Source organism: Python bivittatus, unplaced genomic scaffold, assembly GCF_059951505.1.
Source record: "Python bivittatus isolate LINGU-HERP-01145 unplaced genomic scaffold, Pbiv_v1 ctg000700_np1212, whole genome shotgun sequence".
NCBI classification, from domain to species: Eukaryota; Metazoa; Chordata; class Lepidosauria; order Squamata; family Pythonidae; genus Python; species Python bivittatus.
This window is the reverse complement of record NW_028277098.1, coordinates 392,982-409,842: the sequence shown is the minus strand read 5'-3', so window position 1 is coordinate 409,842 and position 16,861 is coordinate 392,982. Positions and strand designations below refer to the sequence as shown.

Here is a 16,861-nt window from a genome sequence, read left to right as displayed (position 1 = left end):
CCATCCAAATAGTATCCTAGCTGAATTTTTAAATATCAGCCCAGCTTTGGTGCTCTTACCTAGCTAGGCCACACTTGTTCCAGCATACAGGTAAGACCTAAAAGTTGTTGAGATGGCAAAAAACTAATAATATGGGAACTACTCTTAGTTTTACTGGGATTGGGAGTTCCAAAATCCTATAGACTCTAACCATAAAAAGTATTTTCCTGGTTTCTGCTAGAGCTGCTAGTGAAGAGGCATTTTTTAAAAAAATTCCATTCTCTGGTTCAGATCAAAACTGAATTGGAAAAGAATGTATAGCTTCCTTTTTCCTATTCCTTGCAGCACTTTCAATTTACAAAAATATTCTGTGGTAACCCACAAATACAAATTGGTAACTAGTTGTCTGTTCTTAATTTGTCTGAAACTTCAAAACACAGCTCATTCAGCAAATTTGAATATATATTACTATATAATTAGAATGCTCATCTCAAATTAAGTATAGAATTATCTTAAATACCCTTCAAAATAAAGTCTAATCAAAATAACCAATTTTTTAAAAACATGATAGCTTTGCAAGTAAATTACATTCACACATAGGATCATACAATATTGGGATTGAAAAGGACCTTGGAGATAATCCAATCTCTGCCCAATGAAGGAATTCACTACTACAGCATCCCTAATGGATGGCCATCCAGGCTCTGTTTAAATATTTCCAGCAAAGGAGAGTCCACTATTTCCTGGGCAGTCTGTTACACTGTTGAATAGCTTTTAATGTTATGAAAGTCTTCCCAGTGTCTAATATACCCAAATGGAGGTCTTTGCTGAAATTAAGCTTGCATCTTCCATCTTAATAAAATCCTCTTAAATCTCAACATTGTTGTCTTAAGTGTTTGTTATTCTCCCCCCCCCATCTTTATGTCATCCACACATTTGTTTATTCTACTTTTAAATGCCTCATCCAAGTAATTTATAAGTATGTTTCACAGTACAGGGCTCAGAATAGAACCCTGTAGTATGCTACTCAACACTTCCTTGCAGCTGATGTACAATTTCTCAACCAGCTCTGCATCCATCTAATGCTACCACAGTCCAGCTTATATCAAACCATCTTCTCTACTAGATTCTCACCAAAGCCCATTTCAAGGTACACTATGCTCATTATATATCCCTAGTCAGTTGTATTGGTTACTCTGTCAAAGAAGGAAGTCAGGTTGGTTTTTATGATTTAATTTTGATAAATGTATGTTGGCTGCTGACAAGCAACATGTTCTTTTCTAAATGCTCATAAACTGATTGTTCAAAACGTGTATCAGAGTTTTGTCCACTATCGACATCTAGCTGACTAGTATGTAGTTGACCCAGATCCTGTTTATTCTCTAAAGACAGGGATAACATTCACAATGAGTATACTAACTACCCTCAGCACACTCTACTAGAAGCTGCAAGGTTTTTCTCTTCTTTGGTCTCTCTCCCCACCACCCTATGCACAGATCTAGAAGGTGAATTGCACCTCTCTCTGGATCCTCCTTCCTATCACCAGTGGTATGTACAGTGGGGCAAACAAGTATTTAGTCAGCCACCAATTGTGCAAGTTCTCCCACTTAAAAAGATGAGAGAGGCCTGTAATTTTCATCATAGGTATACCTCAACTATGAGAGACAAAATGGGGAAAAAAATCCAGAAAATCACATTGTCTGATTTTTAAAGAATTTATTTGCAAATCATGGTGGAAAATAAGTATTTGGTCACCTACAAACAAGCAAGATGTCTGGCTCTCACAGACCTGTAACTACTTCTTTAAGAGGCTCCTCTGTCCTCCACTCGTTACCTGTAGTAATGGCACCTGTTTGACCTTGTTATCAGTATAAAAGACACCTGTCCACAACCTCAAACAGTCACACTCCAAACTCCACTATGGCCAACACCAAAGAGCTGTCGAAGAACACCAGAAACAAAATTGTAGACCTGCACCAGGCTGGGAAGACTGAATCTGCAATAGGCAAGCAGCTTGGTGTGAAGAAATCAACTGTGGGAGCAATAATTAGAAAATGGAAGACATACAAGACCACTGATAATCTCCCTTGATCTGGGGCTCCATGCAAGATCTTACCCCGTGGGGTCAAAATGATCACAAGAATGATGAGCAAAAATCCCAGAACCACACGGGGGGACCTAGTGAATGACCTGCAGAGAGCTGGGACCAAAGTAACAAAGGCTACCATCAGTAACACACTACGCTGCCAGGGACTCAAATCCTGCAGTGCCAGATGTGTCCCCCTGCTTAAGCCAGTACATGTCTGGGCCTGTCTGAAGTTTGCTAGAGAGCATTTGGATGATCCAGAAGAGGATTGGGAGAATGTCATATGGTCAGATGAAATCAAAGTAGAATGTTTTGGTCTAAACTCAACTTGTCGTGTTTGGAGGAGAGAGAATGCTGAGTTGCATCCAAAGAACACCATACCTACTGTGAAGCATGGGGATGGAAACATCATGCTTTGGGGCTGTTTTTCTGCAAAGGGACCAGGACGACTGATCCGTGTAAAGGAAAGAATGAATGGGGCCATGTATTGTGAGATTTTGAGTGAACACCTCCTTCCATCAGCAAGGGCACTGAAGATGAAACGTGGCTGGGTCTTTCAGCATGAAATGATCCCAAACACACTGCCCAGGCAACGAAGGAGTGGCTTCATAAGAAGCATTTCAAGGTCCTGGAGTGGCCTAGCCAGTCTCCAGATCTCAAGCCCATGGAAAACCTTTGGAGGGAGTTGAAAGTCCGTGTTGCCCAGCGACAGCCCCAAAACATCACTGCTCTAGAGGAAATCTGCATGGAGGAATGGGCCAAAATACCAGCAACAGTGTGTGAAAACCTTGTGAAGACTTACAGAAAACGTTTGTCATTGCCAACAAAGGATATATAACAAAGTATTGAGATGAACTTTTGATATTGACCAAATACTTATTTTCCACCATGATTTGCAAATAAATTCTTTAAAAATCAGACAATGTGATTTTCTGGATTTTTTTCCCCCATTTTGTCTCTCATAGTTGAGGTATACCTATGATGAAAATTATAGGCCTCTCTCATCTTTTTAAGTGGGAGAACTTGCACAATTGGTGGCTGACTAAATACTTTTTTGCCCCACCGTATAACACAAGCTGAGAAACTGTCAAATGAAGATTGACAGTTCCAATTTTCCAAATGCACTTCAGTCTCTTCATGCATCACAGACACACAAACACAGATACACAGATATGCCCACAGAATTTTGCAGCCTTGAAGGCTACTCTCATCTAGGAACAGAATTTTGTTTTTTTTTTAAAAAAACCCTCCACTCACACTGGTCTAGTGTTGAGTCCCACTGATTTCAGCATCTTCCTAGCTCATTTCTCAGACCTCTGTTGGTATTCCAAATAACTTTCAGGCTATGTTTGGCTAGAGAAATGTAAGACAGCCAATCTAAGCAGCCTCTTTCTGAGATAACCATTTGCCCATGTGCCAGCACACTTGATTTCACATTCCCAAGCAAACTACAAAGCAGCCGTCTTAGATGGCTTCCCAAGCACCTTTACTTTTTTTCCTTTCTTGTAATATAGTGAAAAATACAATGGCATAACTGGATTTAGTGCCATTGCAGACAAAATTATCAGTGGGGGTTATTACCCCATCACTTTCTGCTGTGGTCAAGTGGTGGAGTGAAACATAACATGAGCAGTGAGCCAAAGTTCCTGGTGCAGGGTCACTCTAGGACTTGGAGATTGTTCACCAGTATGGTTGACCAGAGGAAGTTACTCTTACTCTAAGTAATCCCAAGGCTGTTTGAGACTAAATTATGTTTCCACACACACTCCCATGACTGCTTTTAAATGTTTGTACGATACTACCTTGATCATTAAGGGATTCTATGTGCTTGAAAGGATATAATTTCACACCATTTTCCGATCGATCAATCGATCCCTTCCTTCCTTCCTTCCTTCCTTCCTTCCTTCCTTCCTTCCTTCCTTCCCCACTCAACTCAAAATGCCTTTTAAGTCTAAAGAAGGCATCTCTCCCATTTGTCCAATTTTAATGCCTTTCAGTGACAACTGCCCATATTAACTGTTACTTCTTTTTCACATACTCCTGTTTCCCTGTAAGTGGCCACATTTAACCCTCTCTAAGTCTACTCCACCCCCACTGGTTCCTTCCTTATAAAGTTCTTAATTCGTGCAAATTTCAATTTGAGACAAAATCCTACTCCCTAGCTACCTATTATCACTGTGGGCACTAGAGTGTGGGCATGAGGTAAGATCTGCCTACTGTAAGCAGCCTTCAGGCAAACAAATATATGTTATTTAATTTTGTTTACTTTGCAATTTTTAGTCAAGTTAGGGTTTCAGTGGTTGAGGCACTTAAAAGAAGGGAGTCAATTTAGAATATTTAATATGTCTACATCTGGAAATGTAATTATAAATCTGCCAGTTTAAAAAATCACTTTTCTAGAAATAAATAAAACAAATTTGTTTCTAGAGCACATACTATTTTTTCATTCCATAGAAATCTCTCCTCTTCCTCTCCTTTTTCCTCTTGAGATCAGCCTTCAGAGGCTGAGCAAGTAAGACAGGCATTATCTGTTTCCTATTGTGGACAAAGTCTGATTTCTGAGAGGAAATATTGATATGGACATTTTTTCCCTGCAAGAAATGTTCCACTTGTACTGCCAGCTAGCTGCTACAGAAGGTAATGATAGAACTGCCAAGAGGTTTAGAGCAGCATTTTTCCTTGTCCCAGCAGCTTCTCTTCAGATAAGAGAAGAGGTCAGAGTGAGCACTACATTGCTCTCTCACCCATGACTCACTCAGCGAAAGGCAAAGAACTGGGCATGGCTCTTTTCTGCCCTTCTGTTTTGGGAATGCAACTCTATCAGGTAGAAATCTGTCAAGAGTGCTCAGATGCTGGCTATATACACTTTTAGAAAAAGTGCTTGTCTGATGAGGCACTTTCCTCAGATTGCAAATTCTGAGGGAATCTCAAGTGAAAGGTGTGAAGGTCTGACACATTTCATACCTGAATACCCTGTTGATTTTTATTTTACTTTATTTTATTCTTGTGTGTGTGTGTGCACACGCGCGTGCGCCTTCAAGTCAATTGACTCCTGGTGGCTGCCAGGACAAGTTCCTGAAGTTTCCTTGACAAGATTTTGGAAGTGGTTTGCCCTTGCCTACTTCCTAGGGCTGAGAGAGAGTGAGTTTTAGTCCCAGTTTAGGCATGAAGCCAGCTGAGTGTCCTTGGGCTTCATGCCTAAACTGGGACTAAAACTCATGGTTTCTCAGGTTCTGGCCTGGTGCCTTAAACCATGACACTGAACTGGCTCTCAATCTGTAGAATACTTTAATAATTTAATAATAATTTAATAATTTAAAAAACTTAACAGTCAATAGTTTTGACTGGGATTTGAAGTGACAAGGGTGTGGTAGTGAACTTTCCCCTTCTCAGTGCATTTTCAGCCTTAATTTGCACAGTGCTTAACTATCCATTTTTTAGCTCTCCAATCTTCAATTCCAGTATGCCTAAGAAATCTGAATTAGTCTGAAGACTGTTCCAGATATAGACACATTCTAAATCAGTGTTTTTCAAACTTGGCAACTTTAAGATGTGAGAAAGATGTGGGGATTCTGGGAGTCTTAAAGTTGCCAAGTGTGAAAAACACTGTTATAAATTGTTTCAACCATGGGAACCATATCTTGATTAAAAATATTGCAAAGTAAACAAAAGTTATTGTCTGCTTCTCTATATGGAACTAGCCATTGTTTAGTGAAAAGGGTATTTTCTGAATAGTTCCTTGTTGAACTTAAATAAATTCAGCTGTTCTGCCCAAAAGAAAGCAAGTGCAGGAGAATGAGGAGAATTATAAAGATGTTGGGAGCATAGAAAGTATGGGGGCGAGGGGCCTGAGCCTTCCTATTTATGCCATTTTCTTAAAAGGGACTGAAGGTGGTATGAAGTTGGGACACTAACATATGAAAAATAAAATAGGTTTTTTTCTTGAAACTGCATGCTCCTTTATAATCCTTGATCTATGGACTCATCTTGCACTCTGCTAACTGTAGCATGGAGATATGTCACTAACCAGTTTAAATAACATATCTTTACAACATCAACCTTGGCTTTGCCTGAGCCCACTGCATACATGCATATCCAAATTAGTTGTTCCAGTTTAGAAGCAGTGTTTTCTCTACTTTCCCAACACAAATCTAGCCATAGGGATGATCCATAATAACTCAATAATGCTGGTAACGATATAATCAAAGTGTGTAATGTGCCCAGCTCCTCTTGCGTTTACTTAGTTCAGCTCTCAATTGCCATTTTGGTTTTGGCTGTAGAAGAGAGGCAGCTGGAGGGAAGGGAAGCAGCAGTCTTGGAAAATCAATCAGCCTCCTTTTAAAATCAATGAGGAAGCTCCACTGCATTCAGTTTACTCCTGAGTAAAAGTGCACAGGATCTCATAGTTTGTGTGGGAAGGATAGTTTGCCCATCTATGTTGTAATCTTGCAGCCCAGAGCATGTTTTTCTTGCTAAAGCCAGTCCTTCAAAGAATCCAAAGCAGCTTACTCCCAACTAAGATGTTACTGTACTTCTGTGATAGCTAAAAGTTAAATGCCCAGCAGCTCAGGTGGAATTAAATGGGTCTGTTTCAATTGTTACTTGCTGCTTTTGTTGTGATTTGTCCATTTCAGAGCAAGGTGGATCTCTAAGGAAGTCTAGGTGTTTCCAACCCCTCCCCCTGCTTTTTTTGGCACAGAGTCTAGAAGATTAAAATCATCTGGACTTATAATTCAAACTAATGTTCTGAGGATCTGGAGGACAGCTTTGATCATTTTCTCATCATATCTGTAAGTAACAAAAAGTGCATACTTTTATCATTCTGCAAGTACTATCAGGGCATAAAGAAAAAGTCACCTCTTCCTTGTCCAGATTAACTCTCACTTTACTAATCCTTATCTGGTCCATTGCTACTGTCAGACATTCATTCAGAAAATCAACAGTTTTCTAGGTAGATGAAAAAGAGTTGTGGGAAATCTTCATGCCAATAAACCCCAATTTCCATATAATCAATCCCAGCAGTTCAATGGAGATATTGAGTAATATGGAAGTTAAAGCCAAAACTTAAGAAATACCATCAGACATTATCCATAAGTCTGGACAAACCCTCCAGATCATCCCCTGAAATAGACTTCTAAAAATGGTAAAATGGTACCTCCTGTGCCTGTTCTCACTATACAGTTTACAGAATCAAGTGGATCAGTTTGGAATTGCTTTAACATCCAATAGTAATTGAAAAGGCAAATTAGGGATATTTTTATTAAAACTGTATAAAACAAGTAATTTAACATTTTATTAAACACAAGTGAGCTTTTGCTAGACCAAGTATATCCCAACTTTTTGTTTTCACCAATGGCTGGTACAGGAGAATAATCAGCCAGAAAATGGTTATAGGATACAAATAAAAAAAAAAAAACAGTAAATCAAAAAGACATAATCATTAATTTAATTTTTACAGGTTGTCTTTCAAAAAACAACATAAAATTAAAGGTTGCACTGCCATCTATAGATCACAGTTAAAAAATAATAATAATAGGACTAGCATGTCCCATCATTATCATTATGATGGAATGGAATCATGAAGGCCAGACTCAGGGAGAAAAACGTTTTCTTTCATCTCCTGAGGTGCGAGGGAGAGATAAGAGGATGAGACTGGCACCTCCCTGAGGAATTCACAATGTTGTGGCTGGCATTGCTTGGGAGCTGGGGTTTCAGTCTGGGAAGATTCTTGCTAGAGGTTGTAGCTAATAAACATTGCTGGACTGAATTTACATGGTCTCTTGGAGTTCCTTGGGCTAGGCCTGACATCCATGATGTGAAACAAGGATCCAAAATACAGACTTTTATAATTTTACAAGGGACGCTAACAAAATTGCCATCAAATCATAAAACGTATCTGTGAAATATACATGTCTATGTCTATATATTTTTAAAAATAGTGAAATACAAATGTCACCCACAATAGAAAAAATATAGTAATTGAAAAATGAACTTACATATATACCTATTGAAAAAAGAACCTACATACCTATACAGTATAGTAATTAAACTAAATGTAATAAAAAGAAAAAAAATTAATACAAAACAGAAAAGACTCATATAGTATCTATTTCGTATAACAATATGGCATTTATTTAACTCTTAAGTTTATCACTGAATCTAAACGATACAGAAACATAGTGCTTCATCTTTTCATTTTTATCACTCACCTCTGCATGGCCACCAGGGGTCAGGGTCTTGTTGCAGCGCTCACATTTCAAACAAAACTTGTGCCAATCTTTTCCCAAGGAAGTTACTTTTTCAGCTGTACAAACAAACAAAACATGGAGAGTCAGAACTCTACAGACCAGAGATTCTCAACCTTTATAATCTTTCAAGACCCACTTGAAAGGACTAAAAATGATTGAGGACCTTCTTCACAAAATTTTGGTCGATGGAGATGGTATTACATAGAATGTTATGATCCGTGTTTTATGAATGCTTTGGAGAACCTCTTCCTCTGTCAGGAAAAATATGCTAACAAATTAAATAATTAATACATTGTCTGCTTTTTCATGACCCCAGAATCAGCTGCCTGAAATAACTGCCTAATTTTGCCTCATGGTATCATCATCACTTCACTTATTCTAAGGTTTTTAATCTTTTAATTAAGGTTTTTAATTAATTTTAATCATGACATTGGAAATTTTCTTGAGATAGTTCTCAAGGTAAAAAGTTCAGACATTAAGAATTTAGTCTGATGTACAGTCATGTGAAAAAGAAATTACACCCTCCTTGAGTTCTATGGTTTTATGTATCATCTGATCCTTAGCAGTTCTCAAAAGTAGGTAAATACAACCTCAGATGAACAACAACACATGACATATAACAGCATGTCATCATTTATTTTACAAAAAGAATATCTGTAGCTCAGAGTTGAACTGTGGAGTCCTTGGTGCTCTCTGAACTTGGTTGTTTGCTTGCTGACATTTCATTACCCAATTAGGTAACATCATCAGTGAGAGTGAGTGTGGGGTTTGTGAATACAGTAGCTTGCCCTGCCAGTTTTGGTGGGAGTATGGTTTTCTCCTTGCTAGTTCCTTGTTTTCTGCTTGATGTTAATCCCTGCTTATCTGGGTGTTGTTTGCTGGAGAGGATGTGTTCTGGTCTTTTTGTTTCCTTCTTAGCTTTTTTATTCTCTCTTTTGAATGGTGTGTAAATATGGTTTATTTCTGTGTGTCTACTGATTACCCCTTGAACCTCACCTTATTGATTCCAGCATGACAAGATCACTTCAAAGTATGATTCTATTTTGTTCTACAGGTAGTCCTCACTTAACGACTCTAACTGGGACCAGAATTTCCATTGCTAAGTGATGCAGTTGATTGGGAAAACATAATTTGACCACATTGCTTAGTAATGGCAGTTTCGGTAGTGCTGGTTGTGTTCGTTAGGCCAGGACTGAGCCATTGTTAGGTGAGGACCTCATGCTTCTTCTGCCATGTCATGCTCTCCTCTTCAACTCATCTCACCCACCTATCTCGCCCCAATCTTTGCCCTTTTGGCTGCCCCTGCCACCCCCCTTTTCATCTTGTCTTCTGACTGCTAGTTGGTGTTCATGAATGCACTCTGCTACATAGTGGTCGTTGTAGTCCTTACACTGTATGTTGTAGATGTCAGATTCAGCCGGCGCAGCACGGCTAGGGACTTGCCCAGCCGCGCTTAGTCAGCTTCACCGCCCCAGCACTAGCAGAAGAAAAGGGGAAGTGAGAAACCATGAACTGATTAATGGGCCAGCTGGAACTGCTTAACTAAACCACAAGCAGATATTTTGTGTCAACGCCAATTTGCCTCGGGAGCTGTAGACAACTCCCAGGTTTGCATGCAACAGAAAGACCCAACGAAGACAACAACCACACCATCGATAAAAAGCAATCAAGAACACAAAAGAACTGGACTAAATCTGCCATTTGAGTGAGGGGGGGGGATTACTGCGGGTAATCTGTAACCAAGCAACAGGGGCTAAGCGCAGGAACGGGGGAACTATAAATTGTGCTGTAAGATGTGCCAAGCCAATCCTGGCTTTGTCTATACTATGTTACGCTTGAGTAAACTTCTTTGCTGAACACACGTGTCACAAGAGTTTCTCTGAGATGAACGGGGTAAGCCTTACAGTAGATGCACTGCAACAACCCTTGGCAGCTTGGCATTCAGACAAATCAGCCATTAATAGATTTTATTTTATGTGGTACTTTATTTTAAAATTTTTACTCAAATAAGAATATCTGTTTTGTTTTCACCTCTAGAAGCTATTCGAAAGGTTGGGGACTAGAAAGATGCTGGAATGTGGATTATTTGAGATTTTGCACATCTCATTTTATTTCATTTTATACTGTCAAGAGATACATAGTTGCATAATTTTATATGCCAGAGGCTGGCTGAGTGCCACAGTACAGGCTACTTCAGTGGATTGGCAGGAAGTTGTCATCATGTCTCCTACTTTTCCTAAAAACATTAAATTTTATATAAATCTAATGTTTCCATATGGCAAAATATAGTTGAACCATTTTTTTTAGTCAAGTTCCTAGTTTATATGCAATCTTTTTGTGATACTCTGAGACAACTGAAGTTCAAAAGGATTTTCAGTTAACAATGCATAATGGATACCCTTTGCATTCTTTATTCTGTAGTCCGTAGAGCAGATACTTGGCTTTTGATGTATTTCTTAAGAACCCAGGGCGGAATGATAAAGGTGCAGATTAGTTTTTCCCAGTTGTACCACTGTGTAAAAAATATCTGAATTTTTTTTAGAAACAAAAGCTGAATCCCATCTATAGTTCTTTTAATGGTGCCAAAGCCAGATGGTTGAGATTATTATTGTGATTGGCCTCAGTTGTATTAAGCTTTCTGATTTATTTTATTTTTTTATTTATTAAATTTGTATGCTGTGCAAAAAAGGAACTGAGTATCTTGTTGGATCACAAGCTGACCAAGAGCCAACACTCTGAGGCAGCTCTGAAAATAAATGCATTCCAAGGCTGAATCAACAGTATAATATGAAGATCAAGAGAAATTACTCTTCCTTTCTGTTCTATATTAATCAAACCATGCTTTACCTATTGCACCCAATTCTGGACACTACATTTTAGGAAGGACATTGATAAAAGGGAGTATGTGTATGGGAGAGCAACCAAGAAGGCCAGGAAAAGAGAAAAACTGAGTATCAGTTGGAGGCACTGGGTATGGCTGTCATGTAGAAGACAAGGAAGGATTGTTCCGTGTCATTCCAGAAGACAATAATGGGCTTAAATAAGAAGGAAGCAGATTTTGTTTAGATATCAAGAATTTCCTAATAGTAAAAAGCTATTCAATACTGAAACAAAGTGCTTTGGCAAATGGTGGGTTGTCCTTTGCTGGAGGTGTTTAGACAATGAATGATACAGGTAGTCCTCGTCTTACGACCATAATTGGGACTGTAATTTCCATCGCTAAGTGATGCAGTTGTAAAGCATGATGTCATGCGACCACATCACTTAGCAATGGCAATCCTGGGCAGTCCCAGTTGCCATCATAACCCTAAGATGCATGGGTCATTAAGCAGGAAGAGGCAGGAGTCCCAGGTAAGGATGTCCATTCTTCAATGAATATTTGGAATAATTTGCTGGACTTAGCTTTGGCTTGTTAAGATAGTGCCAGAGTCTCAATTTGATTATCTAGTAATAGAGACCATTCAGTTATCACAATCATAGTTGACAGCTGAAAATGTAGTCCTTAACATCAGCAAAGGTCAGTTATCCTACTCAGAAGACTTCCTTTGACAATGTATGAAGCATGGGAATAATGATTTTCATTTGGAACAAAGCAAGTAGCATTATAGTTTGCTTAAAAGTTAAAAGAACTCTCTTTCTGAAAGCAAACTTGATAACTACTTGATTAGCCTCCAAATCAATAGATTTGACAAGAGAATAAACAGAGAGCTGTCCCCTGTGAAGACCATTACAGGTAGTCCTTGATTTATGACCACAATTGGGGTCAGAACTTCCATTCCTAAGCAATGCAGTCGTTAAGTGAGTCGCGCCCAATTTTACCACCTTTTTTGCTGCGGTCGTTAAGCGAATCTGTCTTCCCCCACTGACTTTGCTTGTCAGAAGCCCCCTGGGAAGGTTGCAAATGGTGATCATGTGACCCCGGGATGCTGCAACTGTCATAAATACATGCTGGTTGCCAAGTGCCCTAATTTTGATCAAATGACTCCAGAGATGCTGCAATGATGTAAGTGTGAGGAGAGTTTGTAAGTCACTTTTTTCAGCACTGTCATGACTTCGAACAGTCAAACAAACAGTCGTAAGTCAAGGACTACCTGTATTCCTTTTTAGTCTTAATTGTGCAGACCAAATATGTTGATCAAAACTTGTTTTAGATGGGGGGGCTGAGATGGGAGAGGGGGCTGCATCACTTCCATTTGGTTGACAAAAGACCATTTTTTTATTCCACAACTCAATTCAGCTGAGATCTTTGGCACCTGTCTCAGAGTTCTGCCTCTCTTTTATTATTCATTTGTGGTAGGGTTCTGTTATTCAGATAACTTCAACAAAGATTTTTTTTAAAGCTTCTAAACTCATCTTCTTTATATATGGCCTCTGTAATTGTTGAAAACTGGCAATAACTGTCCAAATGATAAGAAGATATTGGTGTGAAATTATTTCAAAGTCAGTTTGTGTCCTCATAATGACCCAACCTATTCTTTTGCCCTGTTGCTTTCTACCTGTTGCAGTTTCCTGTGGGGGAGCGAATTTTGTCATCCTACAAAAATTCACAACTTTCAGAACACAGTTGAAATGAGTAAAGACCATGATGGAAGCCAATACACACAAATGTGCAAGATCACTGCATTTTAAATGCAACTGACATTTTGAAACCCATCTGGGTCATTCACAGATAATCACAGAGTGGGTATGACAGAATTAAGGAAAAAGAACTAAGATGGCTAAAGGGAATTAACTGCTTGGAGAAAGAAAATGGCAAAACCTCCCAGAATTCAAGAGAAAGGGCTAGGAAGAACATTCTTCTGAGAGAAGATGAACTCATTGGCCCTGATGTCATAAAGGGATTGCCCTCCAAGGAAGGCATACCAAAGCCAGTCCTCTGAATGATGCTGTAAATGAACCACAGGGCTTTATTCATAGAAAGAAACATACAAATATTGGGCTCTCTGCTGGATGTTATAGGGTCATCTGGATGGCCAATATACAGTGCATTCAGAAAGTATTCAGACTTCCTTCACTTTTTTCAATTTTGTTATGTTGCAGCCTGATATTACAATCGTTCAAATTCATTTTTTTCCTCATTAATCTACACTCAGTACCCCACAATGACAAAGTGAAAACAGAATTTTAGAAATGTCTGTAAATTTATTAAAAAGGAAAAACTGAAATATTACATTGGCATAAGTATTCAGACCCTTTGCAACAACACTTGAAATTTAGCTCAAGTGCCTCTTGATCATTGCTGAGCTGTTTCTACACCTTGATTGGAGTCCACCTGTGGTAAGTTAAATTGATTGGACATGATTTGGAAAGGCACACACCTCTCTATAGAAGGCCTCACAGCTGACAATGCATACTGTATCAGAGCAAAAGCCATGAGGTCAAAAGAACTGCCTGCAGAGCTCAGAGACAGGATTATTGCAAGGCACAGATCTGGGGAAGGCTACAAAAAAATTTCTGCTGCACTGAAGGTTCCCAAGAGCACAGTGGCCTCCATCATTCTCAAATGGAAGAAGTTTGGCACAGCCAGGAATCTTCTAAGAGCTGGTTGCCCAGCCAAACTGAGCAATTGGGGGAGAAGAGCCACAGTAAGAGAAGTGACCAAGAACCCGATGGTCACTCTGACTGAGCTCCAGAGATCCTGTGTGGAGATGGGACAACCATCACTTCAGCCCTCCACCGATCTGGGTTTTATGGCAGAGTGGCCAGATGGAAGCCTCTCCCCAGTGCAAAACACATGAAAGCCCGCTTGGAGTCTGCAAAAAAGCACGTGAAGGACTCTCAGACTGTGAGGAACAAGATTCTCTGGTCTGATGAAACCAAGATTGAACTGTTTGGCCTCAATTCTAAATGTTACGTCTGGAGGAAACTAGGCACTGCTCATCACCTGCCCAATACCATCCCAACAGTGAAGCATGGTAGTGGCAGCATCATGCTGTGAGGGTGTTTTTCAGCAGCAGGGACTGCGACACTGGTCAGGGTTGAGGGAAAGCTGAATGGAGCAAAGTATAGAGATATCCTCAATGAAAACCTGTTCCACAGGACTCAGGACCTCAGACTAGGGCAAAGGTTCACCTTCCAACGTGACAACGATCCTAAGGACACAGCCAAGACAGCATAGAAGTGGCTTAGGGACAACTCTGTGAATGTCCTAGAGTGGCCCAGCCAGAGCCCTGACTTGAACCCTATTGAACATCTCTGGAGAGATCTGAAAATGGCTGTCCACCGACAGTCCCCATCCAACCTGATTGAGCTTGAGTGGATTTGCAAAGAATAGCAGAAAATCCCCCAGTTCAGGTGTGCAAAGCTTGTTGCGTCATACCGAAAAAGACTCGAGGCTGTAATTGCTGCCAAAGGTGCTTCAACAAAGTACTGAATAAAGGGTCTGAATACTTATGCCAATGTGATATTTCAGTTTTTCCTTTTTAATAAATTTACAGACATTTCTAAAATTCTGTTTTCACTTTGTCATTGTGAGGTACTGAGTGTAGATTAATGAAGAAAAAAATGAATTTGAACGATTATAGTATCAGGCTGCAACATAACTAAATTGAAAAAAGTGCTCTGAATACTTTCCAAATGCACTGTATTTTGCATACATGTGCAATTTTCTTAGGAGAATAAAACAATTATCTGCAAAGTCCCTAATCTCTCACTATTCAATTTGAATGAATCATAGCTTCTTTCTTGGAAATTGATAAACTGGAAAATTAAATTCCATGAGAGTTTTTAATTTTTTTAAAATAAAATTTGATATCCTCAGTTTCCAAGAAACATAGCCTCTATAGTTTCTTTCCCAGATGGTATCACCAATTCAAAATGCATACAGTCAAAATTCAGAATACAATTCAAAAACAAGTGGAGGTTAATTTTGTTCCAAACCCCACCCTAAGGTGAAAAGTGCATCTCAACAGTTTATTCAATATCTTATAATTCAAGGAAAGCAGGACTGTTCCTTTAAGTTTATATTTATTACTTCTGTGCCTTCTGACCTGCTTAAAACAGCCTATCAAAATTCCCTAAAGCTCACTTTCTTCTGTATGGAAATTTTAACACCAGAGTAGGAAGTGTGTCTCTTGTGTCTAAGAAAACTTAAAAGCTAAAAAGCTTCATTGGACAAGCAACTCTCATATTTGATAGAACTTCCCAGGACAAACCTAACCAGGGGTGTAATTCTTAGAATTGGCTTCATGGTGTGTGTGTGGGGTGGGGGTGGGGGATCCCAGCTCTGAAGATCCTCCTCAGAAATCTCTTATACTTTTAACTGAATAAGGTGAATGTGGAGAAAAATGGGACAAATGGGATGCTACAAATAAGAAAATGATTATATTTCTAACTATGTGCCAGAATTATTCTCAGGGCTATCATCATTCCAGCTCCTGCTTCTTGATCCTACAGTCTTTCTTTTGCTTTAATAATAAAGTAGATACAGCACCGCAGGTCACCTCTTTTGTAAATCAATCCACATAGAAAAGGGGGTTTCAATTGTGATGCCACAAACACCATCTTGCCTCTTCTGATAGCCCACTGACACAGTCTCCGCCCTCCCATAAATGCCACTGAGTAGATGCAAGGCTCCATGTGGTAAAACAGATCACGTGGCCTTTCATCCTTTTATTTAGACTGTAGGTACATCAAGTATTTAGTCTTCCTTTCTAAATATAATTTCCTAATAAAGTTTTTCTTTTTCAAATATTAAACAGCTTTATTATTTCTGTTTCTTTCTGCATACATATCCTGTTGTCCAAACCCACTCCCACATCAGGTAACGGACCCAGGTCAAAGGGAGATTAGAAGTATAAAAGGTTTGTGTTTTTTAGAGAAAAAGGAAGGGAGGGGCTCTGGGATGCTGTTAGGTCTCCAAGAGAAAAAAATTCATTAAGGCAGAATGGCTAGCTACGATCAAGGCAGAAGAGCTGATTCAACTGAGCTCCTAAATGACAACTAACTATAGAAGATGATCCATTTGAGTGAACATGCTGCTGAATATGTTGGGGATGGTCAACATCCTAGAAGTCCTGAAATAAGATGAATGTGGAAAGAAACAGGAGGAACAGGATGCTGCAAACAAGAAAACTGATATTTCTAACAATGAGTGACATCTTTCTAAATTGTGCTGATGATAATGAAAGTGCAGATGAAATATGGGAAAGATTGTAAGAGCTATTTCAGTAAAACAACATGGCTTCACAAGTTTTACTCATGTAGTACAATCTTTAAAGATATACATCTTATCAACACATACCAGCTTCTTCTTAGGAACAGTAAGAGAACTGGAACTACAAGATGCAAAATTGCCTGGGGTAGCTAAATTGATATTCTGCTGCACAGGCTGCCTTGGAATATGGAAGAATTATTAATTTTCTTCAGGTAAAAGAAAATCCAAAGTTTTTCCAAGAACAGGTACTCTGAAAGCAAACTCAGAAAAAGATGAATGTCCAAATCAGCCCTATAGACTCACTTAAAAAAAAAAAGCAAGCATAATTTCTCTTTTGGGAGCAATTTGCATTTAAAAATAAATCCCCACAAACAGAAATAAGGAATTCTCAGC

General features: G+C 39.1%; 1 protein-coding gene across 4 annotated transcripts in view; it reads right to left on the bottom strand.

The window, feature by feature from the left end:
• The window catches only part of LOC103050163 (cysteine-rich protein 2), a 90,064-nt gene that overhangs the window by 21,567 nt on the left and 51,636 nt on the right, over positions 1–16,861 (bottom strand). For all 4 annotated transcript variants that reach the window (XM_088153138.1, XM_088153140.1, XM_088153139.1 and 1 more), the window contains one exon: positions 8,275–8,369. In XM_088153138.1, coding sequence (XP_088009264.1) covers positions 8,275–8,369 — 95 coding nt within the window. The remainder of the gene's footprint in view (positions 1–8,274; positions 8,370–16,861) is intronic.